Source organism: Poromitra crassiceps (genome assembly GCF_964638095.1).
Source record: "Poromitra crassiceps genome assembly, chromosome: 6".
Lineage (NCBI taxonomy): Eukaryota > Metazoa > Chordata > Actinopteri > Beryciformes > Melamphaidae > Poromitra > Poromitra crassiceps.
This window is the reverse complement of record NC_139627.1, coordinates 17,771,808-17,799,307: the sequence shown is the minus strand read 5'-3', so window position 1 is coordinate 17,799,307 and position 27,500 is coordinate 17,771,808. Positions and strand designations below refer to the sequence as shown.

The window sequence follows — 27,500 nt, the reverse complement described above, 5'->3', positions numbered from 1 at the left end:
AATCACTGTGACATCATCAGTGATATCATAAATCCCACTGTGACATCATCAGTGATGTCATAAATCCCAGTGTGACATCATCCGTGATGTCATAAATCTGACACCATCAGTGATGCATTGGCCACACAGCAGTCGAGCTGCGGGCAAGGCCACGCAGCGAATGCGAGCTGCAGGGCCAGCTCGGCGAGCCTAGGAATCGAGCGTGCGTAGCGCATGAGATCCCTAGTACTGTAAAGTATATACTTGTGTGTATATAAATGGGAGCTGAGGCTCCTCTCCTCTGTCCTGTCTGTTTGTTTTTCTGTCCCACTGTCATGTCATAAATCCACTGTGACATCATCCGTGAATGATGACATAAATCCCACTGTGACATCATTACTGATGTCATAAATCCTAGTGATGTCATAAATCCCACTGTGACATCATCAGTGATGTCATAGGAGAGGGAGGGGGGGGAGGAGAGACTGAGGGAGAGAAAGAGAGAGGGGGAGAGAGACTAAGGGAGACACGCGCCAATAGGGCAGGCAAGGCCACACAGCAGCCGAGCTGCGGGCAAGGCCGCGCAGCAGCCGAGCTGTAGATGCGAGCTGCAGGGCCAGCTTGGCGAGCTGCAGGACGGGTGAGGACGCGCATCGGCCAAGGTAGCGAGCCCGCACGGCGTGCGAGCCTAGGAATCGGCCGCGCGAGATGCCTAGTGCATATAAAGTCACAGCATCAGCGTCAGACCACTGGCCCTAATATATCCTATATTAAAAGGGAGCAAGTAAGCAATGTCTGTCTGTTTCATTTTTTGTGCTGTTTTACGTGCGATCAGGCTGAAACTTTCAGGGGCTGTAAAGAGCACCCGTGTGGGTGACCTGACGGAGCCGGATCTTTTTATTAGGTGATTGCCCTAATTATATATATATAGATATATATATATTTAGATATAGATGATATGAGAGTTGATTTGAGGTGTGGACCAGTCATGTCATTAATTGTGCGTGAATGATATCACTGGTCCACACCTCAACTCAAATAACCAACTGTCAAACTATAATTAATGTCTTCAAAACTGTTTTCAGTTTTCGGAGTCGGAGTATGTTGTATGACATGTGTTCTTTTTTTCCTATTATGTATTTGAAATCCAGCTTTATTGTGTTTATCCTGGGACCGTTGTAAATGTGTAGCCTATGCGAAGCTGGCTTCTATGTATTCTTTTCAAAGTATGAATAAAGTCAATCAATCAATCAATCAATCAATGCACTGTCTGCCATTAGTCAACAGAGAATGTACCCTACATTTTCTCCCATATAGCCTACTTATGAAATGCTGTTGTGTTTACCAAAGGAGAAGTGTGAGGTAGCGTCCGAAACTCATTTGATCATAATTCCCCATATACTTTGATAAACACTAGGGGAATAGTGAGTGAATGAGTGAGTGAACCATTCTGAGTACGGAATCTGTCATTATGACATCACCAGTGATGTCATAAGAATTGTGATGTCACTTGAGCAATTGTGATGTCATCACTGATGTCATAAATCCTTCCTGGCTGAGGGTATATAAGTGGTGAAAGACGGCCGCTGCTCCAAAAACGATAATTTTGACCCTCAGCTACGATCATTCAACATTTCCGACCTGGCAACACTGCGTGTGTTGGTTGAAGCTCTGTTCATTAGCAGTAGCGTATTGTTTCCTGGTTCAGAAGTTTAATTTACAAACAGAAGACTTGTATGTGCGGAAGAAGAAGCTCATCGCTTATGGACTCAGATGAATGGTTTAGCTGTGAAGCTAACATTAGCTGTGAAGCTATTGGAGCTTTGAAGGATAAAGTTTCTCAGTAAAGTCACTTTGTGGAAATGAACATGTCTAAAGTCCAGAAGTTCAAAGCGGTGGTTAAGCAGCACCTAACTGCAGCGGTTGGAGAGATATTTGGGCTGTTTGAAAGAATGATAGCAGAGTACGAGGAGGAAGCTACTCGTTCACAAGAGGAGATCGACCGACAACGGAAACTGCTGGACGCTGTGTGGTTACACAGAGAAGCCTTGCCTCCAGACCTCCAGCAGCTGTTGGTCATTGGGGAGGGGGTTCCCGCTGAGTGGAGCCCCAGTCTGCACCAGGAGGACCCAGAGCCCCCACACATTAAAGAGCAACAGGAGGAACTCTGGACCAGTCAGGACGAGGGAGAGCAGCTTCAAGGGCTGGAGGAGGCTGATATCACCAAGTTCCCATTCACTGCTGTCTCTGTGAAGAGTGAAGATGAGGAAGAGAAACCTCAGTCCTCACAGCTTCATCAATGCCAAACTGTGGAGAACAGAGAGGCAGAGCCTCTAGCCAGCTGCTCAACTGAACAGATGAAAACAGAAGCTGATGGAGAGGACTGTGGAGTATCAGAACCAGCCAGGAACATATATCTTATATATCCAGATAATTCACAACCAACTAGTCATGACAAGACTTTAGAATCTTCTGTAACTGAAGACAATGATGATCAATGGATGGAAACTAGTGAACCTCAGTCAGGTTTAGACTCACAGAAAAACAGTGAAGTTATTGGGAAGAAACATTCCAGCTGCTCAGTTTGTGATAAACTATTTGGTAATAAAGCACAATTGAAGAGACACATGATAGTCCACACAGGTGAGAAACAATGTCTTTGCTCAGTCTGTGGTAAAGGTTTTGGTCACAAAGGAGTCTTGAAAGGACACATGGTAGTCCACACAGGAGATAAACAATATCTTTGCTCAGTCTGTGGTAAATGTTTTGGTCATAAAACAGACTTGAATAGACACATGATAGTCCACACAGGAGATAAACAATTTAAATGCTCAGTCTGTGGTAAAGGTTTTGGTCAAAAAGGAGCCTTGAAGATACACATGATAGTCCACACAGGAGATAAACAATTTAAATGCTCAGTCTGTGGTAAAGGTTTTGGTCATAAAGCACACTTGAAGAGACACATGATAGTCCACACAGGAGATAAACAATTTAAATGCTCAGTCTGTGGTAAATGTTTTGGTCATAAAGCAGACTTGAATAGACACATGATAGTCCACACAGGAGATAAACAAGTGAATTGCTCAGTCTGTGGTAAAGGTTTTGGTCAGAAAGCACACTTGAAGAGACACATGATGAGACACACAGGAGAATAAACATTGAATTGGCTTCCCATGGTCAGGGAAGGATTTGAGGATTTGTGCTGTACTGTGTTTATATCACAAATAAAAAATAATGCAATAAAAAAGTTTGTGCTTCCCAGCTCTAATCTTATTCATACGCTCTCTCGTCAAAAGTGTTTGATTTTCATCATAATCTGCTCCATCTACACAGTCAGTCACTCATGTCAACCAAAAATATTTTAATATCTGAAATGAAATGAAATGTCATTTGTATTGTCTCTAGTGTCTCACACAGGATGCAGAGTAGACAGCTAGTGGACCAGAGCTGGATTGACTGACATCAGGTTGATCCAGCCCTTTTCATTTCAGAACCCATGTCAGTGACATGTAGCCCGCTAAGCAGCCCCAATGAAGGATTCCTATGGAGTGCTGACAGCTGCCATTCATATGGGACTGGATCCCAGGATAAGTGCAGCATGATAGATATATAGATATAGATATATATATATAGATATATATATCTATATATATATACTCCAACTTGGAGTCTATCTGCTATAAGCCCCGACCCCTCACCCGTGTTGGTGACTTGAGTGCGGCGTACCTGCAGAATGAGTATGAAGTAGTCCACAGGTTTGCCTCGTTGGTAGAGGAAGTGCTGCGGCGAGCGCTTGTCGTTGCCCTAATTATATATATATAGATATATATATATTTAGATATAGATGATATGAGAGTTGATTTGAGGTGTGGACCAGTCATGTCATTAATTGTGCGTGAATGATATCACTGGTCCACACCTCAACTCAAATAACCAACTGTCAAACTATAATTAATGTCTTCAAAACTGTTTTCAGTTTTCGGAGTCGGAGTATGTTGTATGACATGTGTTCTTTTTTTCCTATTATGTATTTGAAATCCAGCTTTATTGTGTTTATCCTGGGACCGTTGTAAATGTGTAGCCTATGCGAAGCTGGCTTCTATGTATTCTTTTCAAAGTATGAATAAAGTCAATCAATCAATCAATCAATCAATGCACTGTCTGCCATTAGAGTCAACAGAGAATGTACCCTACATTTTCTCCCATATAGCCTACTTATGAAATGCTGTTGTGTTTACCAAAGGAGAAGTGTGAGGTAGCGTCCGAAACTCATTTGATCATAATTCCCCATATACTTTGATAAACACTAGGGGAATAGTGAGTGAATGAGTGAGTGAACCATTCCGAGTACGGAATCTGTCATTATGACATCACCAGTGATGTCATAAGAATTGTGATGTCACTTGAGCAATTGTGATGTCATCACTGATGTCATAAATCCTTCCTGCTGAGGGTATATAAGTGGTGAAAGACGGCCGCTGGTCCAAAAACGATAATTTTGACCCTCAGCTACGATCATTCAACATTTCCGACCTGGCAACACTGCGTGTGTTGGTTGAAGCTCTGTTCATTAGCAGTAGCGTATTGTTTCCTGGTTCAGAAGTTTAATTTACAAACAGAAGACTTGTATGTGTGGAAGAAGAAGCTCATCGCTTATGGACTCAGATGAATGGTTTAGCTGTGAAGCTAACATTAGCTGTGAAGCTATTGGAGCTTTGAAGGATAAAGTTTCTCAGTAAAGTCACTTTGTGGAAATGAACATGTCTAAAGTCCAGAAGTTCAAAGCGGTGGTTAAGCAGCACCTAACTGCAGCGGTTGGAGAGATATTTGGGCTGTTTGAAAGAATGATAGCAGAGTACGAGGAGGAAGCTACTCGTTCACAAGAGGAGATCGACCGACAACGGAAACTGCTGGACGCTGTGCGGTTACACAGAGAAGCCTTGCCTCCAGACCTCCAGCAGCTGTTGGTCATTGGGGAGGGGGTTCCCGCTGAGTGGAGCCCCAGTCTGCACCAGGAGGACCCAGAGCCCCCACACATTAAAGAGCAACAGGAGGAACTCTGGACCAGTCAGGACGAGGGAGAGCAGCTTCAAGGGCTGGAGGAGGCTGATATCACCAAGTTCCCATTCACTGCTGTCTCTGTGAAGAGTGAAGATGAGGAAGAGAAACCTCAGTCCTCACAGCTTCATCAATGCCAAACTGTGGAGAACAGAGAGGCAGAGCCTCTAGCCAGCTGCTCAACTGAACAGATGAAAACAGAAGCTGATGGAGAGGACTGTGGAGTATCAGAACCAGCCAGGAACATATATCTTATATATCCAGATAATTCACAACCAACTAGTCATGACAAGACTTTAGAATCTTCTGTAACTGAAGACAATGATGATCAATGGATGGAAACTAGTGAACCTCAGTCAGGTTTAGACTCACAGAAAAACAGTGAAGTTATTGGGAAGAAACATTCCAGCTGCTCAGTTTGTGATAAACTATTTGGTAATAAAGCACAATTGAAGAGACACATGATAGTCCACACAGGTGAGAAACAATGTCTTTGCTCAGTCTGTGGTAAAGGTTTTGGTCACAAAGGAGTCTTGAAAGGACACATGATAGTCCACACAGGAGATAAACAATATCTTTGCTCAGTCTGTGGTAAATGTTTTGGTCATCAAGCAGACTTGAATAGACACATGATAGTCCACACAGGAGATAAACAATTTAAATGCTCAGTCTGTGGTAAAGGTTTTGGTCAAAAAGGAGCCTTGAAAGGACACATGATAGTCCACACAGGAGATAAACAATATCTTTGCTCAGTCTGTGGTAAAGGTTTTGGTCATAAAGCACACTTGAAGAGACACATGATAGTCCACACAGGAGATAAACAATTTAAATGCTCAGTCTGTGGTAAATGTTTTGGCCATAAAGCAGACTTGAATAGACACATGATAGTCCACACAGGAGATAAACAATTTAAATGCTCAGTCTGTGGTAAATGTTTTGGCCATAAAGGACACTTGAAGAGACACATGATAATCCACACAGGAGAATAAACATTGAATTGGCTTCCCATGGTCAGGGAAGGATTTGAGGATTTGTGCTGTACTGTGTTTATATCACAAATAAAAAATAATGCAATAAAAAAGTTTGTGCTTCCCAGCTCTAATCTTATTCATACGCTCTCTCGTCAAAAGTGTTTGATTTTCATCATAATCTGCTCCATCTACACAGTCAGTCCCTCATGTCAACCAAAAATATTTTAATATCTGAAATGAAATGAAATGTCAGTTGTATTGTCTCTAGTGTCTCACACAGGATGCAGAGTAGACAGCTAGTGGACCAGAGCTGGATTGACTGACATCAGGTTGATCCAGCCCTTTTCATTTCAGAACCCATGTCAGTGACATGTAGCCCGCTAAGCAGCCCCAATGAAGGATTCCTATGGAGTGCTGACAGCTGCCATTCATATGGGACTGGATCCCAGGATAAGTGCAGCATGATAGATATATAGATATATAGATATAGATATAGATATAGATATAGAGATATACAGTAGATATAGATATATATATATATATATATATATACTCCAACTTGGAGTCTATCTGCCATAAGCCCCGACCCCTCACCCGTGTTGGTGACTTGAGTGCGGCGTACCTGCAGAATGAGTATGAAGTAGTCCACAGGTTTGCCTCGTTGGTAGAGGAAGTGCTGCGGCGAGCGCTTGTCGTTGTCGTTGAACTTGATTTCGTGGATGACGTCCGGGTGGCGCAGGATCCTCAGCAAGACCTTCTCTGTAATCAGGAAGGGGATGAACAGGCTCACCTCTGATTGGGGGAGGAGAGGGGGCGATGTGGGGGAAACAGAGATAGAGAGATCAGCCTAACTTTTCTACTTATACTTGAGCTAGTGATTTCCTACATTTCCCAGAATACCTGTGAAATGACAAGCAACAGAGAAGCAGGGTCAAAAGAGTACTGAAAGCAAGAGATGAAGCTTTTGTGCTTTTTTGACAATAGAGGTGCTGCCATTTCAGCCTGAAAAAATGGCTCCTTGCGCCAATGGGACAACACCACAGAACCATGACAGCCAATCAGAGCTAGTCTCCTTCAGGCCAAAATGGCCGATTTGCTGTGTGCTGATGTTGCAATGGACCCTTCAGTTCTTGTCAATGTAAGTTCTTTGCCGGGGTGCAATCAATTGCCCCCACGAAGCAAACAGGAAGTTTGAAGGAGACGGTAGCGCTTTGAACATCTCATTGCAAAGCATTTGTTACGGGTTGTTAGTGGCTGAGACGGCGATTCTATGCATCTTGCTCGAAGAATTCTCTCGGGCCAATTGCCCAGACGCGTGACATTCAAACAATTCTAAGCTAAAAACACGTCAAATTGCAGTTTTCTATCCCCTGTCGGTGCCGGTCTGGTCTATGAGTATGATCGTGGCCACGCCACTCAGTCAGAACCCAATGTCTTGAGGCACACAGAGGCAGCATTGCATTCTGGTCTGGTTAAGGCAAATCTTTGGTTATACTGAGGGTCCGCACTGCGCTCCTCTCAAAAAAATGAAACTCCGCGGAGGTCTTTGCAGACGGCGCAAAGTGCCACGCTGTTAGCGCATTTACCATGAAATACTGCACCTCTGCAGAGAGAACGGTGCCGTGAACACTGCAAACACACAGCAGTAACCATACACTATAGCCTGCTAGAACTTCACAAGGTCTAGAACTTCACAACAAGGTCTAGAGACCTTCAGAACAAGGTCTAGAACTTCACAACAAGGTCTAGAACTTCACAACAAGTTCTAGAACTTCAGAACAAGGTCTAGAACTTCACAACAAGGTCTAGAGACCTTCAGAACAAGGTCTAGAACTTCACAACAAGGTCTAGAACTTCACAACAAGTTCTAGAACTTCACAACAAGGTCTAGAACTTCACAACAACATAGAACTTCAGAACAAGGTCTAGAACTTCACAACAAGGCCTAGAACTTCACAACAAGGTCTAGAACTTCACAACAAGGTCTAGAGAACTTCTCAACAAGGTGAACGTGCGGGACAGGGGTCATCCAGCCCCACGAGGACCAGTGCTAATCTAGCACACGCCTTGACTGCACAGAAAGTCTGTTGAATGAGCTTCTAATTCGAACAGATCTCCGCTGGCCTGCTGTGAGATTATCCGTCATGTTCTCGCCCGCTCACCTGTGGCCAGAAAGCGGTGAGCTGCCAGCATGAGCTGAGGGGAGATCTTCACATTACTGTCTGTCTGCTTGAAGGCGGAGAAGTCTCGCTTGTGTTTATTGGGGTCCACTTTTTTCCAGTTGATGTTATCAGCTGCAGAAACACAGGGACAGTAGACAGAAGTGAGAGTGCACATTCATTTTTTTTTTACATCTAGGCTATGTGGCATAGGGCTGGGAAATATTGATTATTGATATTATATTGATATCGTGATATGAGACTAGATATCATCTTAGATTTTGGATATCATAATATCATGATAAGTGTTGTCTTTTCCTGCTTTTAAAGGCTGCATTACAGTAAAGTGATGTGATTTTCTGAACTTACCAGACTGTTGTTCTATTATTTGCCTTTACCCATTTAGTCGTCATATCTACATGACTGATTAATATTTATCAAAAATCTCATTGTATAAATATTTTGTGAAAGCACCAATAGTGACCCCAACAATATTGTTGCAATATCAATTATAGGTATTTGGTCAAACATATTGTGATATTTGATTTTGTCCATGTCGTCCAGCCCTAGTGTGGCAGCCAGCAAGTGTTGACTCACTGTAAAGGTCAGACTCGTCCAGGATCTCTGATTTGATGATCTCCTCGATGACGTCCTCTAAGGTGACCAATCCCAGCACCTCGTAGAAGGGATCGCCCTCCCCCTCGTTGTTCACCTTCTGGACGATGGCCAGGTGGGATTTACCTGGCGAGGGCAGAGAGGTGGGTGGTTACATTGTGAGAAATCCACATCAAATATTGTGCAGAAGTGGCACATCTTGACCATAAAACACTAAGGCTACGTTCACACAGCGCTTGAATCTGATTTGTTGCTCACATCTGATTTTTTGTGTGGCTGTTCACACAGACTTTTTAAAAGTGGCCCATATCAGACTCCAGTGTGAACAGATCACAGACATGAAGTGACCCGCATGCGCAGAAGAACAACAATAACGTCACACGCAGCACACTGCTGTTCTACGTAAACCCGGAAGAAGACAGCAGTAAACATGGGGGTAGCTGACGATGTTGTTTCATCTGTTGTTTATGGTTTAATTTGCAAGTTATTGTGCAGTGGAAGCCAGTGAATACGGGAGCAGATGATAGCGAGGAAGAGGAGAAAGAGAGCCAAAATTTTAATAATGGCTTTCTGTGGAGCAATAGCTGCTACTTCTTGCTAATTCTTATAAGGTCTAAAACCTCACTGTCCCTCCATCCACTGATTAGCTCCCTCACAGCTGTCCTCCATGTTTGTAATCACAATCTGCCTGCTTTGTCCTCCCTCCTCCCACCAGTGCAGAATAGTGACGAATGTCGCTCTGGAATGACGTAAAGTCACATTGAAGCATTAAGTCAGATATGGGCCAGATGTCTGTTCACACCGGAGTCACATTCCAAAACATCAGATTCAAATCTGATGTTTTTCCACATTTGAAAGTAGCCCAAGTCATCTTTAAAAAAGTCACTTTCAATGTGACTTGTACTGTTCACACAGTCATGAAAAAGACTGACCTGAGTCACTTAGGGGGAAAAAGATTAGATTCAAGCACTAAGGATGGCTGTGTGAATGTAGCCTTAGAGCAGGGGTGCCCAAATTCTTTCCCATGAAGGGCCAAAACGCAATCTGGGTGGAGGGCCGAGGGCCAAAAATAAACGTTGTGGAATTACATTAAAATGTATTGTGTTTTATAGAAAATTAACATTCTAAATCTAAAATAACATTTCAATATAATAATCTACTTTTTATCTGTTTGGTAATTGTAATAATTTGCAATTGGTTATATATTGTGGCGGAATGAGGCGCACACCGAGGCAGATCCTTTGGCTTATCAAACTCTTTATTTAGTGAACGGACAGACACACATGAAGGCAGGCACGCCAACACCTCGCTAGCTTCTCCTACCTAGCCTAGCTCTCCCCAGCACGTCTGCTCTCTTCCAGCTTCACACAGCTCTCCCCTTCCTCCCCTAGTCTCCACCCACTGGCCCTATGCTCCCTTCACTTGCCACTCCAAAACCCCAAACCCCACATGCACAGAACAACATAACAGACAGATACAGTTAGACATACACCCTACTAGCTATCCCATAATACTCCACCTTTCCCCGCGCTACACTGCCCCCCCCTTTTTAAACCATTTGCCCCCAAATGACACCCCAAAACAACCCTACATCAACACTATAAGCCATTCAACATTTTACATTTTAAACAGAACATTTCCCCTTTTTATTCCCTTTTATTCCCCCCCCGCACATCACATCTCCAAGTCCCACGTGCATCTAGCCCATCTCCGTTTCTGATGTTACCATGGCACAGGTGGTCCTACCCTTCCCCACTCAACAGTTTTGTTCCCCCTCCCCGCACCGCACTCAACACAGCAAAGGCAGTAGTCCTCTACCTCTTCCTCCATCTGCACCCAGTAGAAATGTCGACAAAGGCGGCTGAGTGTCTCTTCAGGCCCGCGATGCCCCTGACCGCTGTGGCCCCTGTGCGCCCCCCGTAGCGCCAACCCCCGCAGGCAGCTGGGCACAACCACGACGCTGCCTCCATTCCCGCGCCCTTCCAACCCCAGAATCCCCGACCCCCACACCCTCAGGTCCGGAAACAACTCCCACAGTCCCTTCGTGGTACTTGAACACATGCCAACCTCCTCCACGGAAGGCCGGCGTCCGAACGCCACCCACTTGCGCACCGGTCCAACGCTAGTGTCCTCCGCCTGTCTGCGTATCCACTCCTCCACATCGACATCCCCCATAGTCACATTCTCATCCTCCACCTGTAGACGCTTGTCCTTCCACCCTCCACCAGGGGGCGGCGAGCTCAGGTCAGCGGTGGGAACACAAATGGACGGCATCTCACTCTCCACCCCGGCCCTCCGCACAGCACCAGCGGGGGGTGTGGAGCAGTTTGACTGGGCCGGCTCTTCCGACATTTGCACCGCTGGTACCTCAGGAAACACAATCGTCCCGACCTGAAGAACCGGCTCTTCCCTCTGGTTGTTCCCCTGCAGCACCGTTCTCCTATCCGTCACAACGTTCTCTTCTCCCCGGCTGCTCACACTCTCTCCAGCCTGTGTCTCACCTCCGGCCTCCACCCTTTCAGTGCAGTCCCTGGCCAAGTGCTCCGGCGACCGGCAAGTCCAGCAGAGTCTCACCTGCCCGCCGCCTGCACGTCTCTCTTCTCCCGCTGTCCCCCGATCTCCGACAGCCTCTGGACACTCCCTGGCCAGGTGTCCCATCTTTCCACATAACCAGCAGGCTCCCGGTCTTCCCCAGTACCGTCGCGTCGTGTACCTGGTCTTTCCCCCGGGACCGCTGCGACACCACCTCGCTAGATGGCCCGGTCTCCCACATGTCCAACACAGTCTCCGTGCTGGCTCCGGCCGCTGCTCACCGTGCAGAGTGGCCTCTTTTATTAGCTGCATCAACTTCTCTGCCCAGGCAGGCGTAGCCTCCAACAGCTGTCTGACCCCCTTCAACAACCGGGCTTCCATCTTCCCCAAGTTGGCAGACCACCAGCTGTGCTCCGGAGTTATCGTCAACTCCCGGTGTGCTCCGTCGCGTGCCATTCCTTTGTGGTCGTCCGTGGCAGCTAGCTAGAAACGGCTAACTGCTAACGCTAAGTCGAGCCTGATTTTTAAGCCAAAACGATCCCACTTCTGACACCAATGTGGCGGAATGAGGCGCACACCGAGGCAGATCCTTTGGCTTATCAAACTCTTTATTTAGTGAACGGACAGACACACATGAAGGCAACACCTCGCTAGCTTCTCCTACCTAGCCTAGCTCTCCCCAGCACGTCTGCTCTCTTCCAGCTTCACACAGCTCTCCCCTTCCTCCCCTAGTCTCCACCCACTGGCCCTATGCTCCCTTCACTTGCCACTCCAAAACCCCAAACCCCACATGCACAGAACAACATAACAGACAGATACAGTTAGACATACACCCTACTAGCTATCCCATAATACTCCACCTTTCCCCGCGCTACAATATATTTAAAAAAACATCTGCATTTGTGGGGAGCTTAAACATTTAATCAGTAAACACGCAGTTAAAAACAGTTGTATTTTCCACCTTTGTAATCAAGAGAGAAATTTGACTTAATTCACAACTTGAAAAATCCTCAAGGTACTTTGAAAATCAGCTTTATTGTCCATCTTTTGTAAACAATTTGCCATGACAATTTGCAGGGATGTTAGCTCAGGAGTGAACACAGTATCCGCAGCCACATTCAGACACTGTTTCACAAAGTCACCACATGAAAAAGCTCGTCCACCCTTTGCAATCAGTGCAGATATCTGATAATGTTTTTCGGCTCTCCCCATCGAATCCCAAATCCGTGGCGGGCCAAAACAAACAGAGCGCGGGCCAAGTTGGCCCGCGGGCCCCAATTGGTCAGCACTGCCTTAGAGCCTTGTTGGGACTAATGTGGCTTCATGCTTCTGCAGGCCCGAACAGGCCCAGGCTCTTTGCTCCAAAATGTGCATGTTTCCCCCACGAAGCCATTAACCAATCAATCAGCGGGAAACAAATGAACCAATCAATATGCAGGAAAGTGGGGCAGTATGAAACACAGGCCATGAACGCTGAGGGGGGAGAAGAAGCACGCAAGGTTAGAGGGGGAGTTGCCAGTTTCACAGACACACGGCCTCCGAAATGTCAGCAGTCAGTCATCAAACATTGAGCCATCTCTAACTACAGTCACACTGCTGTTAGATATGTCAGAGTGTGACTACAGTCACACTGCTGTTAGATCTGTCAGAGCTACAGTCACACTGCTGTCAGATCTGTCAGAGCTACAGTCCCACTGCTGTTAGATCTGTCAGAGCTACAGTCACACTGCTGTTAGATATGTCAGAGTGTGACTACAGTCACACTGCTGTTAGATCTGTCAGAGCTACAGTCACACTGCTGTCAGATCTGTCAGAGCTACAGTCCCACTGCTGTTAGATCTGTCAGAGCTACAGTCACACTGCTGTTAGATCTGTCAGAGCTACAGTCACACTGCTGTTAGATCTGTCAGAGCTACAGTCACACTGCTGTTAGATCTGTCAGAGCTACAGTCACACTGCTGTTAGATCTGTCAGAGTGTGACTACAGTCACACTGCTGTTAGATCTGTCAGAGCTACAGTCACACTGCTGTTAGATCTGTCAGAGCTACAGTCACACTGCTGTTAGATCTGTCAGAGCTACAGTCACACTGCTGTTAGATATGTCAGAGTGTGACTACAGTCACACTGCTGTTAGATCTGTCAGAGCTACAGTCACACTGCTGTCAGATCTGTCAGAGCTACAGTCCCACTGCTGTTAGATCTGTCAGAGTGTGACTACAGTCACACTGCTGTTAGACCTGTCAGAGCTACAGTCACACTGCTGTTAGATCTGTCAGAGTGTGACTACAGTCACACTGCTGTTAGATCTGTCAGAGCTACAGTCACACTGCTGTTAGACCTGTCAGAGCTACAGTCACACTGCTGTTAGATCTGTCAGAGCTACAGTCACACTGCTGTTAGATCTGTCAGAGCTACAGTCACACTGCTGTTAGATCTGTCAGAGTGTGACTACAGTGAGTCACACTGCTGTTAGATCTGTCAGAGTGTGACTACAGTGAGTCACACTGCTGTTAGATCTGTCAGAGCTACAGTCACACTGCTGTCAGATCTGTCAGAGCTCAGTTCAGTTCAGTTCAGTTCACTTTATTTATACAGGAAGGGATAAAATGACATTTCACATGTACATTTAACTGGCCTGACTCAGTTACAAACTGGTTTTCAGTAGGTTCCTGTTCTGCAGTACATTAAACAGAAAAATAATTATACCAGGACATGTTCAATTTCACTACATACAATATTACAGGCCTAACAAAAACAATTACATTTACAGACATTCATTCATTCATCAATACGAAGACAACAACAACAAAGATTAAAACCTAGGGGTGAGTCGGATCAGTGAATACAGGTGTTTTCTAGCATCAAATGTTGTTTGTAAGCTTTTTTGAAATGTGAGATAGAGGTTATTTCTCTGGTGTGAAATGGAATCTCGTTCCAAATTTTGGTGTATGTGTGGAAGAATGATCTTAGTCCATAATTATTTTTGTATGCCGGTACTGGTATAAGTGCATGCGAGATTGATCTAGTGATGCGTTCTTGTCTTGTGTTGTGTCTTGGGAGTAGGGCTGTAAGTGTTGGAGAAGAGTTGTTTCTTAGCATAAAATAAAACTTAATGGCTAGACTTTTTGTGTAATTCTGAAAAGTTGGAGCAGAGGAGTGTGAGAGTGCAGTACAGTGGTGAGTCCAAGGTGGAAAGTTACCATGAATTTTATATGCTCTGTTGTAGAGTCTTGCTACGGGTTCTATGGTTTCCTTTGTCGTGAGTGACCAGATTGGAAGACAGTAGGATATGGTTGAAAGAAAAATTGCATGTAGGTATGTATTTGAGAGCTACAGTCACACTGCTGTTAGAACTGTCAGAGCTACAGTCACACTGCTGTTAGATCTGTCAGAGCTACAGTCACACTGCTGTTAGACCTGTCAGAGCTACAGTCACACTGCTGTTAGATCTGTCAGAGCTACAGTCACACTGCTGTTAGACCTGTCAGAGCTACAGTCACACTGTTGTTAGATCTGTCAGAGCTACAGTCACACTGCTGTTAGATCTGTCAGAGCTACAGTCACACTGCTGTTAGATCTGTCAGAGCTACAGTCACACTGCTGTTAGATCTGTCAGAGCTACAGTCACACTGCTGTTAGACCTGTCAGAGCTACAGTCACACTGCTGTTAGATCTGTCAGAGCTACAGTCACACTGCTGTTAGACCTGTCAGAGCTACAGTCACACTGCTGTTAGACCTGTCAGAGCTACAGTCACACTGCTGTTAGATCTGTCAGAGCTACAGTCACACTGCTGTTAGACCTGTCAGAGCTACAGTCACACTGCTGTTAGACCTGTCAGAGCTACAGTCACACTGCTGTTAGATCTGTCAGAGCTACAGTCACACTGCTGTTAGACCTGTCAGAGCTACAGTCACACTGCTGTTAGATATGTCAGAGCTACAGTCACACTGCTGTTAGATCTGTCAGAGCTACAGTCACACTGCTGTTAGACCTGTCAGAGCTACAGTCACACTGCTGTTAGATCTGTCAGAGCTACAGTCACACTGCTGTTAGATCTGTCAGAGCTACAGTCACACTGCTGTTAGATCTGTCAGAGCTACAGTCACACTGCTGTTAGACCTGTCAGAGCTACAGTCACACTGCTGTTAGACCTGTCAGAGCTACAGTCACACTGCTGTTAGACCTGTCAGAGCAGTCACACTGCTGTTAGACCTGTCAGAGCTACAGTCACACTGCTGTTAGACCTGTCAGAGCAGTCACACTGCTGTTGGATCTGTCAGAGCAGTAAGTGCATTTAGCCTGATTGCAGAGATAACAGGCTGCGTCTGATTTCTTAATATAGAGCAGATCGGACTAAGAGCTTTGGAGACAAAGAAGTTGAAGGAACTGCCCAAATTAGATCAAGACGAGAGATGGAGGGAAGAAAAAAGCTGACAAGCAAGAGCCATGTGGCAGGGAGAGTCATTTTACTCCCTGATGAAGGCTCCTGATGTGTGAGCAGAAACATGTTGGTGTTTTTTAATTTGTAGCCATGTCTAAATAAACGCTTTTTAATATTTTTCTACCAAAAGACCAGTAACATTTTAAGAGAAAAGGTCTAAATTATCTGATTCCAGCTTCTTAAATGTGAATATTTTCTGGTTTCTTTACTCCTGACAGTAAACTGATATTATCTTTGAGTTGTGGACAAAACAAGACATTTGAGGGCGTCATCTTGGACTTTGGGAAACACTGATCGTCATTTGCTACCACTTCCTGACATTTTATAGATCAAACGATTAATCGATTAATCGAGAAAATAATTGACAGATTAATCGATTATGAAAATAATCGTTAGTGTCAGCCCTAATGTGTTCCTGCCACACAGCTCTGTGGGTCTGTGCTACAATGCTTAGGTGTTACGGGCACACGTGTTCCTGCCACACAGCTCTGTGGTTCTGTGCTACAACGCTTAGGTGTTACGGGCACATGTGTTCCTGCCACACAGCTCTGTGGGTCTGTGCTACAACGCTTAGGTGTTACAGGCACATGTGTTCCTGCCACACAGCTCTGTGGTTCTGTGCTACAACGCTTAGGTGTTACGGGCACATGTGTTCCTGCCACACAGCTCTGTGGGTCTGTGCTACAACGCTTAGGTGTTACAGGCACATGTGTTCCTGCCACACAGCTCTGTGGTTCTGTGCTACAACGCTTAGGTGTTACAGGCACATGTGTTCCTGCCACACAGCTCTGTGGGTCTGTGCTACAACGCTTAGGTGTTACAGGCACATGTGCTCCTGCCACACAGCTCTGTGGGTCTGTGCTACAATGCTTAGGTGTTACGGGCACATGTGATCCGTGTGATCTGTGTGCCACACAGCTCTGTGGGTCTGTGCGAGGTCACAAACGGTGTCAAGGTCACAAGTGCTTGACGTGACATAACGACACAAACCAACAGCTCAATAACAAGCACTCACACAAATCAGCCAGCTCACATTCCATGATGATGATGAGATGTCATACTCCAGCCAATGAGAGGCGGGTACAGCCACAGCATTAGGTGGACAGGCCAATGAGAGGCGGGTACAGCCACAGCATTAGGTGGACAGGCCAATGAGAGGCGGGTACAGCCACAGCATTAGGTGGACAGGCCAATGAGAGGCGGGTACAGCCACAGCATTAGGTGGACAGGCCAATGAGAGGCGGGTACAGCCACAGCATTAGGTGGACAGGCCAATGAGAGGCGGGTACAGCCACAGCATTAGGTGGACAGGCCAATGAGAGGCGGGTACAGCCACAGCATTAGGTGGACAGGCCAATGAGAGGCGGGTACAGCCACAGCATTAGGTGGACAGGCCAATGAGAGGCGGGTACAGCCACAGCATTAGGTGGACAGGCCAATGAGAGGCGGGTACAGCCACAGCATTAGGTGGACAGGCCAATGAGAGGCGGGTACAGCCACAGCATTAGGTGGACAGGCCAATGAGAGGCGGGTACAGCCACAGCATTAGGTGGACAGGCCAATGAGAGGCGGGTACAGCCACAGCATTAGGTGGACAGGCCAATGAGAGGCGGGTACAGCCACAGCATTAGGTGGACAGGCCAATGAGAGGTGGGTACAGCCACAGCATTAGGTGGACAGGCCAATGAGAGGCGGGTACAGCCACAGCATTAGGTGGACAGGCCAATGAGAGGCGGGTACAGCCACAGCATTAGGTGGACAGGCCAATGAGAGGCGGGTACAGCCACAGCATTAGGTGGACAGGCCAATGAGAGGCGGGTACAGCCACAGCATTAGGTGGACAGGCCAATGAGAGGCGGGTACAGCCACAGCATTAGGTGGACAGGCCAATGAGAGGCGGGTACAGCCACAGCATTAGGTGGACAGGCCAATGAGAGGCGGGTACAGCCACAGCATTAGGTGGACAGGCCAATGAGAGGCGGGTACAGCCACAGCATTAGGTGGACAGGCCAATGAGAGGCGGGTACAGCCACAGCATTAGGTGGACAGGCCAATGAGAGGCGGGTACAGCCACAGCATTAGGTGGACAGGCCAATGAGAGGCGGGTACAGCCACAGCATTAGGTGGACAGGCCAATGAGAGGCGGGTACAGCCACAGCATTAGGTGGACAGGCCAATGAGAGGCGGGTACAGCCACAGCATTAGGTGGACAGGCCAATGAGAGGCGGGTACAGCCACAGCATTAGGTGGACAGGCCAATGAGAGGCGGGTACAGCCACAGCATTAGGTGGACAGGCCAATGAGAGGCGGGTACAGCCACAGCATTAGGTGGACAGGCCAATGAGAGGCGGGTACAGCCACAGCATTAGGTGGACAGGCCAATGAGAGGTGGGTACAGCCACAGCATTAGGTGGACAGGCCAATGAGAGGCGGGTACAGCCACAGCATTAGGTGGACAGGCCAATGAGAGGCGGGTACAGCCACAGCATTAGGTGGACAGGCCAATGAGAGGCGGGTACAGCCACAGCATTAGGTGGACAGGCCAATGAGAGGCGGGTACAGCCACAGCATTAGGTGGACAGGCCAATGAGAGGCGGGTACAGCCACAGCATTAGGTGGACAGGCCAATGAGAGGCGGGTACAGCCACAGCATTAGGTGGACAGGTGTGGGGTTACCGTGTTTGCTGTTGCCAGGATAAAAACCTGTGACTGGGTGTAAAACCACCAGCTATGGCCTCTTGGCGTATCTGCCTGCGTGTGGAAACCAAGCCCCAAATTCCGGGTCTGAAAATCGAGGCCAATGCGGAAGTACAAAAAACTGTAGTTCCACGAATGGCCACTTGAGGCTGTCTCCAAAAGGGACTCATTCCCCATTCACCCCCATGTTAAAATGCCCGACCTTACATCTTGTGCCTTTTCCACTCATTTCTACTTATTTGCTTTTTCTAAAGATTAACTGTTAGTAGTAAGCTTGGTTACTTGGCTCAGAACTATGTGGCTTCACACATTCGTTGTTGCTTTTCTCGCTATCGGAGTACTTTTACTGTTGCGAGCAGCTCCATTGTTTACGAAGGTTACAGGGATCAGCTGATCCTCAACAGTGCGGTGTGACGTGAAAGCCCCACAGGGCTGAGGAGGACCTACGGAGGCTGCAGATAGTGGTGGAGGCGATGGTTAAGGGAGAAGAGATAAAGATATACAATCAAATATACAAACACAGGGTTTCTATCTGGAGTTGAGCAGGCTTCCAGTAGGTGTGCGCGCGGCGCGCGGGCAGGAGCTGCAGTGAGAGCGGCAGTGATGAAAGGAAGGTGAGTCACTATTTCACGTGAACAGATGGTGCTGCAACCCTGGACGCAGACGTGTGTGCAGCCCGGACATCCAACTGTGAGCAGGAAGTCTGCTTTCATATGACTTGTCCAGAGAGTTCTCCCAAGGCACTATGATTGTGTATGTGTTCCTCTGCTGTCATCAACTCAGGGACCGAGACAATACTTTTTTCTTTTTTTTTACTGGCACTGCACCGAGTGACGAGTAGACGACGACAACTCGACCCCGACTCGACTTTATTGGTAGAAAGGCCAACTTGAAAGAATCAGGACTCGTGCAACCCCTATTATTACATAGTAAATTATACATATAATATATATATATATAATACATAATATATATACAGTGGCGAACCGTGCCTATCAGACCCGGGCCTTCTATGCGGTAACTCACCAATGACGTTCACTTGATGACAAAACCCATTGTCTTGAAAAGCAACAAGCAAGCCCTCCAAGCTAGCCTGGAAATGGCGAAAATATAGCTTGACGGCTCCAGATTAAATCCTTTAAAAACTAACGCTGCGCGTCCATTTCCTCATCACAACCTCATGCATGTCACAAGCACATCATCATAAACTCCTCCCTCCTTGTCGTCCGTCTCGTCTCCTGGTTGGCTTGGATTCGCGAATCCCTCGACATATCCCACCCACAACTCAACTAATTGTGATTGGCTAACGCCACAACTAAATGATATTCTGATTGGTTAAGACACCTGTCATCAAAATTGTCATCCTCATGTCATGACTAGAGTCGGTCTTCGCGAAGGGTTGCTATCAATCAATACCATTTGCCGGTGGAGGCTGGTCCAAATATTTAACCCCATATTTGCTGAAACAAAGTGAGTCCAAGATCTGAACAATTTAGCGACAATATTAGTTATTTCAGTGAATAAAAACTAATAAATAAGAAATACAAATAATTTGTTAGGGGGAAATTATTTTCTTTTCAATTTTTTTCTTCTTGAGTATTCAGTGAATACCTAGAAGGCCCTAACGGTTCGCCACTGTATATATATCATATATTACAGCCTGGTTCAAAAAACGCTTTTGGTCTCAATAGCTAATTTCACCTTTCATGCCAACTGTACGGGCGTGAATTTTTATATAACTCACCAGTTTAGAGTAAAATAGATGACTTCTTGTTTCGGGCGTGATTGACCGGTCCAGTGATGGCGCAGCTCGCCGATCACAGACCAATAGCATGCCGGCGCAGCCGCTCTTCTCCTACAAATTGACGTCAGGCCACAACGTCTGCGCCCGAAAACTATTTAGGTGTCATGCTATTATCATGACTATAGGACTGGGCAGTATGGCCACAATGCAAATCATTAGAGGATATTATTTTGATATTGATATATAACAATATCTGTTAACGTGCAAAATAACATGTTAATCAAATGTATGTTCTTCACATTGCATTGCATGGTAATATTAAGCATGATAAAATTAGAATTTTCATATATTTTTCCCTAGTAATAATATTTCCTTGGTGAAACTTCTCAAGGGGAAGGATTCTTAAGTGGCTTTTGGCCCTAATGGATCCACTCACTGTGTAGTAATGTAAGCAGCAGCGCCCCCTAATGGTAGTAATGTAAGCAGCAGCGCCCCCTAATGGTAGTAATGTAAGCAGCAGCGCCCCCTAATGGATCCACTCACTGTGCAGTAACTGAAGCAGCAGCGGCTTATAGATGAGTGTATGTGTATTAAAAAGCAGGGAAGCCAGCAGTCAACAGAGCGTGGCTCCTCAGTGCCTGGTGCTCTGAGTGCCGTCTCAGCGGCTGCAGTACCAGTCACAGCCTGCAGGCAGCAGCAGCTGGGCCGCCGTGACAACACAAAACAGCCGAGGCCTCAGCCCCGCCCCCGTCACATTGCAGCCAACTGACACGATCGGGTTATTATATGACTCACGTCTCAAACAGCACCATCATTCCCCCTGAATAAACAACAGACTGACCTGATGTCAGCACTGAAGGCATTTCAGTGGCAGTTCAGCCCCCCAGTTCAGCCCCCCCCAGGCTTTCCAACTATGTTTTTCCTATGACATAACCCTGCTGTGTAGGGGTGTGGAATCGATTCAAGGCTTGATTAAAGTATCGCAATTTTGTATTTTTCGATTTTTTTTGAATCAATCTTTCATCCCCAAATTGATTAAAAAACAACAACAACAACAACAACAACAAACATGTTATGCAAGTTTCTCTGTTGAAGAACCCGCTCAATATAACAAACTCCAATTTTAGGATCACTACATAGTTATATTTTGAGAGGAAACCAGGCTTGTTTGTGTCTCTTTTCCAGTGTGTTTGCAGGGCAGTTAGCATCTTTGGTTACATTGGCTACTGTTTCACAGTTTCGGGCGATCAACTGCTTTTGTTCTTGTTGAAGGATGGTGATTGGCCTATACAGCTATTGTAACGGTGGGCCATTACCTGGGCCATTACCTGCCTGTCACAGACTTGGCAGGCATACCTGCTGCTGCTGAAATAAATCTCAGAAATACTGACTGACATGTGATGTGGATGGTTTTTGGAAATGGTCTCTAGAAGTGTATGATTCAACTTTTCCCCCAAGGTCTAACGTTAAAAAAAGCAAACGAAATCGGGATAAATTGTAACATCGAGTCGCAATACTCAAAGCGACACCCAAGTATCCTGATAGTATTGAATCGGGAGATACACGTATCGTCCCAGGCCAGCCCTACTCCTGCTGTGCATGGTGCGAGTACCGATGGCCGGCGCTGCACTACTGACTCCACGATAAATTAATGCCTGCCTGCCATGCAATGTACAGTTAGCGGCTGTCACAAGCTGTAAATGTTGAGTGAGAATTCAGGATAACGACAGAAACAGGAGTCTGCTGTAGAAAGGTAGGGTCAGTAGCACCATGCATCGATTCAATGATCGACGATCCAACTGCATCGATCCACAGTGAAAACATCGATATTAATCGCGATGACCCGCCATAAAAGAAATAAACATTATGCTTTTATTTTGGAATCTTATGAAAAATAATAGATTATTTTTCATTGAAATGTCCAAGAGCGCAACAATAAAATTGTCAAATGATATTTTAGTTGCTTTTTTTTTAACTGATTGTTTAACTGATTGTGGGCATATTGTCTAATATCGATCGCAGCACCCTGAATCTAATTGAATCGAGTCGCATCGTATCGTGGCAGACTTTGTGACATCGGCAAAAATCGCATCGTTGTCAAGTGAATGGAGATCGGATCGCATCGTGATCAAACGTGTGATTCCCACCCCGAGTGAAAGGCTCATGTAGCGTCTCTCCCTGTCCGTGTGAGGTGTAGCCACAGCATTAGTGAGACATATCATCAGCTTCATTGGTTAATATTAATAATCATAATAGTTCCCATTTCCAATAGCTTCTAGCCTCGATGGCATCACTCTGTAGCCTGGCCAGACTGAAACTATCCTTGGCACAGATGGTGCTGCTGGAGGACGCGCTGCATACGGATCGCACTGGTTTTCCTTAGTCTTGTTGATGCTGCTGTTGTTATCGTTTTATTGATTTTATTGTTTTATATCCTAGTTCCTCATTGCGCTGCTCGCGAGACGCTGCCGGCTAAAGCTTTAGTTGGCGACTCTAAGAAATTGCAGCAAAAAAGAAGATTATTTCGATTTTTTTTTTTTTTTTAGATTTTTTCCCCCCTGCTCTCCCCAAAATTTCAATAAACCTTTATGGCATATTATTACAATACAACAATACTGGTGTTGACAGTAATAGAAGGTGCCAAATCATTCAAAACAATAAGCATTTTGCTTTTAGGAGTATTGTGCCAGCGTGCAGCGCTGTTCCAAAACGTGTCAATGTGTGTCGTTGCCTGGGAAACGCACATCCCATAATACAACTGTTCGCATCGCATCCCATAATAGGATGATGATACTTGGGATGCCATTGCGAACATAGATGTGAACAGGTTAGCTAAAACTTTAGCGTCGCCAGCGAGGCCCCCACCGTTGCAGTCGGGGTACGTTTCGAAATCCCTCCAGGCCTGAAAGATTTTCTAGGGGAAATTGGTATATATATATATGTGTGTGTGTGTGTGTGTGTGTGTGTGTGTGTGTGTGTGTGTGTGTGTGTGTGTGTGTGTGTGTGTGTGTGTGTGTGTGTGTGTGTGTGTGAAACAATAAAACAGAAAAAAAAATGGTAGGCAGATGTGCTTGGTTGGGGTGGCTTTTGGTGTTTTGTGGTAAAAGTGGCTCTCCTATTGACTTTGTCCTGCCAGTGCGGCTCTCATCGAAGAAATAGTGAGGATCACTGTTTTATCTTTGTTAAACCACAATGGGACGGGTAGAGACTGTTTTTCTTAATCTTCTAAATGTTTTTATTGATTGATTGTATTTTCTATCATCATTTTTATAAAATTGTTTTCTTTTGTGTGTTGTAGTCAGGGCATCCTTGAAAAAGAGTTTGCTCTCAATGGCCCTTCCCGGTTAAATAAAGGTAAGTAAGTAGTAAATAAGTAGTAAATAAATAAATAAATAAATAAATAAATAAATAAATAAATAAATAAATAAATAAATAAATAAATAAATAAATAAATCAGCAGGCTGAGTCACTGTGTTGGTGCCACCTGGATGAAATGTTGCTTTGAAGGAATGTTTGTCGTTATTCTTTGTTATATGGAGTGTCGCATTTGCCTTGTTATCCTCTGCTACAGTATGTGAACGTACGCGGGGGCTCGGATGTTCCACTCGTCAATACGCTGGTCAATAAAGTGTGTGTGTGTTTGTGTGTGTGTGTGTGTGTGTGTGTGTGTGTGTGTGTGTGTGGGGGGGGGGGGGGGTGTGATGGCTCATGAATTATTGAAAGCCCTACAGTATACTATACCCTCATACACAGTTATATGCAGGCCGACACACATGCACGCACACACACACACACACACACACACACACACACACACACACACACACACACACACACACACACGGTTAATCAGACAGCCAGTCAGTGAATCAATCAATCAATCAGTCAGTGAATCAGTCAGTCAGTCAGCCAGAGAGCCAGGTCTAGCGACGCACCTTTCTTGAACTCCTCCAGCATGGAGTCCAGCTTGGTGTCGTGGAAGACGAAGTGGACCGGGTGGTTGTAGAACTTGGTGATGGTCTTCAGGGTGGTGCAGTCGTCGGGGTCCACGAAGGCCAGGTCCTTGACGTACAGGAGGTCGATGATGTTGGAGCGCTCGTCGTCGTACACGGGGATGCGCGTGTAGCCGCTCTCCATGATCTCCGACATGGTGTCGAAGTCCAGCACGGCGTCCGCCTGGATCATGAAGCAGTGCTGCAGGGGCGTCATCACGTCCTCCACCGTCTTGGTCCTGAGCTCCAGGGCGCCCTGGATCATGTTCATCTCCTCCTTCACCAGGTCGTTGTAGGGCTCGGTCACTTTGAGCATGCCCACCAGCCTCTCCCGGTTGTACACCGTGCCCATCTCCTGGCCCAGCAGGACGTCCAGGAGCTTGCTGACGGGGAACGACAGCGGGAAGGTCAGCAGCATGAACAGCTTGGTGACCATGATGGTGTTGGCGCCCACGGCCAGGCCGTGGCGGGAGCAGAGCGCCTGCGGGACGATCTCGCCGAAGATGACGATGCCACCGGTGGAGGCCACCACCGCGCCCAGCCCGGAGCCTATGAGGTCATCGAGCAGGATGGTCAGGGTCGTGTTGACCAGGACGTTGCCTAGGAGGGTGAAAATCACAATACGATATTATATCAATTCTTTGGACAATTATACAATATTTGTTGATATCACAGTGAGTCTGCCACTAGGGCTGGGCGATATTGACCCCCCCAAAAAATCCTATCTCGATATTTTTAGGCTGAATGGCGATACACGATATCTATGTTGGTATTTTCTACAAAGTGGGCTAAATGTTCAGTTGTAAGTCAAAGCCACATGTGAGATGTCACAAACACTTTTACTAAAACAAGACTGTGATCAAAATAAAATGCAGACAGGAAATAAAGGTTTGCTTCCTTCCCTGACTATTGGCTTCAATTCAATTAAATTCAATTAAATTCAATTAAATTCAATTAAATTCAATCACCTGCGATCAATTTGAGACAAGATCAGTTACATTTATATCATCTCACAAAAAGCAACTAAAATGTGATTTGACCATTTTATTCTGAGCTCTTCCAGACATTTAAATGGAAAATAATTTATTCTTTTTAATACAAATGATTAAGAATAGACCTGTTGCTCACAATAAAGTGCCACGTTTCTCATGTTTAGTGCAAATGTTTTTGATCGGCCCTTGATGACCTTTCAATTATCAACATGCACAGGTATGCCTCATCACCTTGAATTGTATCTTAAAGATGACAACAATATATATTGATATTTTCACTTTGCATCGATACGATATCCATACGATATCGCTCGATGTAGCGATATTTCGAGCAGATCGATGTATCATCCTACCCATACCTAGAAGCAGCGAACACAGCAAGTAGTTCCCCTTGCGGCGGATGGGCTCGATCTTGCCGGCGTACTTCTTCTCCTTGTCCGTGCCGCAGCTCTGCACGATGCGGAGCTCCATGGGGTCCAGGGCCATCAGCCCCAGGTTCAGCCCGCTGAACATCCCCGAGAGCACCAGCAGGAAGGCGATGAGGATGACCTGCATCCACAGGGGCAGCAGGGAGTGCTTCTCCTCCACCACCAGGAGCCTGCCCTCGCTGCCCCCCATCTGCATCCACCTGCCCCCCTCCAGGACGCAGAGGGCGTACTCCTTCTGCGGCTCGCTCTTGCGGAGCGGCTTGATGTTCATGGCGAGGACGCCGGAGGTCCCGCGGCTGCTCACGTTCATGAAGGGCCCGATGCTGATGTCTTTGGTGAAGTCAGCACAGGTGACGTCCAGCGGGTCCATGCCGCTGCCGCTCCGCACCTCCCTCTCCCTAGGGCTGGACAATCATTCAGATTCAGACAGATTTTTTTATCTATTATCTTCTAGAGCACACATTGTGGTGTACAAACATACAGTAGACAAAACATTCAGTCCAATGGTAAACCGTCAACTAGAATAGACCTTTGGGACAAATTAAATCAACATTATCGTTTATAGTCTTTCAGTGGAATCATATCGTTATGATATGAAGATATTTTGATATCGTGACACATTTCTGCTGTGTAGACAGCGTTTTTTTAAGCGGCGCAGCCGCTTCTATAAACGACGATGTGTGTTTGAGCACGAGATGTGTGTACACGAGATTTCGGTTAGGCCCCTCCCCCGTGGTTTCTAACAGGAAGTGAGAGTGGAGACAGAAGGCACCGCGGCTCAAAGCCGGTGAAATACGCACACACGAAAGCACGCACGCACCCACCCACTTGCATGCGCATATGAAGTTTAAAGTGACGCACGCAGGCGTCCAATATGCGCAAAACTGCACCACTTACTTCAACAACAGGGTGTGATTTTTTCATAGTGGAGCGCTTTGGATTGAGTGCCTAGAGCAGAGCGCTTCCAATGCGCACAGACACAGCGCACAGCGCACAGAGGTGACTCTGACAGTTGGTAGCTAACATTAGCGGGAGCGTACCTATGTTCCCCGGGTCCTATATTCCCCGGGTCCTATGTTCCCCGTTTTTGTGGGACCGGGGAACATAGAACCCTTCCTAACCTCCCCCAGACCCTAACCCAAAACCTAACCTCTCCCACCCCTCACGCCTAAACCTAAGGTCGGCATTGCGGGTGGTCGGCATAGCGGATAGACACCCCAAATGTTACGGAGAGTGTTAAAAACGGGGAACATAGGACCCGGGGAACATAGGACCCGGGGAACATAGGACCCGGGGAACATAGGGATGACCCCACATTAGCTAGCTAGCAGTACAAGGTAAATAGCAAGCTAACATCAACCCAACCAACAAGATAATACAATTAATCATTCAAACCTGGAGCCTCTCCTCCACCATGTTTGTTTATGTTTTTAGTCCAACCTCTTCCTCGATTTTGCTTATTTATTAGTCGGACGAAAAAGGTGACATTGATGAGTAGCGCTCCTCTCCAAAAGTTCAAATGTTTCCTGCTTAAGGCGGCAGGTGTGGTGCTGGGAAGCGGAGCGCTCCTAAAGTGTCCTGATCATAGGGAATGAACTGCAGAAAGGTGCTGGCAGCTCAAAAAAAAGCTTTCTGTGGACACGGCCCCTGAATCACTGGTTCTCAAACTTTCCCACATCAAGGACCCCTAAACTCACAACTTAGACCACGGAGCTCCATTTGATAAGAATTTGTCCCAGGGTCCCCCATTTGATACGATTGCAAAAAAAATGTATGAAAGCCATGATAAAATAGTCATATATATTCTGTTATTGTGTTACTTAGTGGATTTTCTTTTTCTTTTTTTTTTTTTTTTGCTGGGGACCCCCTGGAACCCCCTCAAGGACCCC

General features: G+C 46.2%; 1 protein-coding gene across 1 annotated transcript in view; it reads right to left on the bottom strand.

Moving 5' to 3' along the window:
* LOC310778497 (metal transporter CNNM4) overlaps positions 1-27,500 on the bottom strand; it is a gene marked incomplete at both ends in the record, with an annotated part of 72,704 nt that overhangs the window by 44,463 nt on the left and 741 nt on the right. The window contains 5 exons of the mRNA XM_083638940.1: positions 6,631-6,800; positions 8,171-8,302; positions 8,765-8,908; positions 24,135-24,791; positions 25,543-26,009. Coding sequence (XP_083495066.1) covers positions 6,631-6,800; positions 8,171-8,302; positions 8,765-8,908; positions 24,135-24,791; positions 25,543-26,009 — 1,570 coding nt within the window. The remainder of the gene's footprint in view (positions 1-6,630; positions 6,801-8,170; positions 8,303-8,764; positions 8,909-24,134; positions 24,792-25,542; positions 26,010-27,500) is intronic.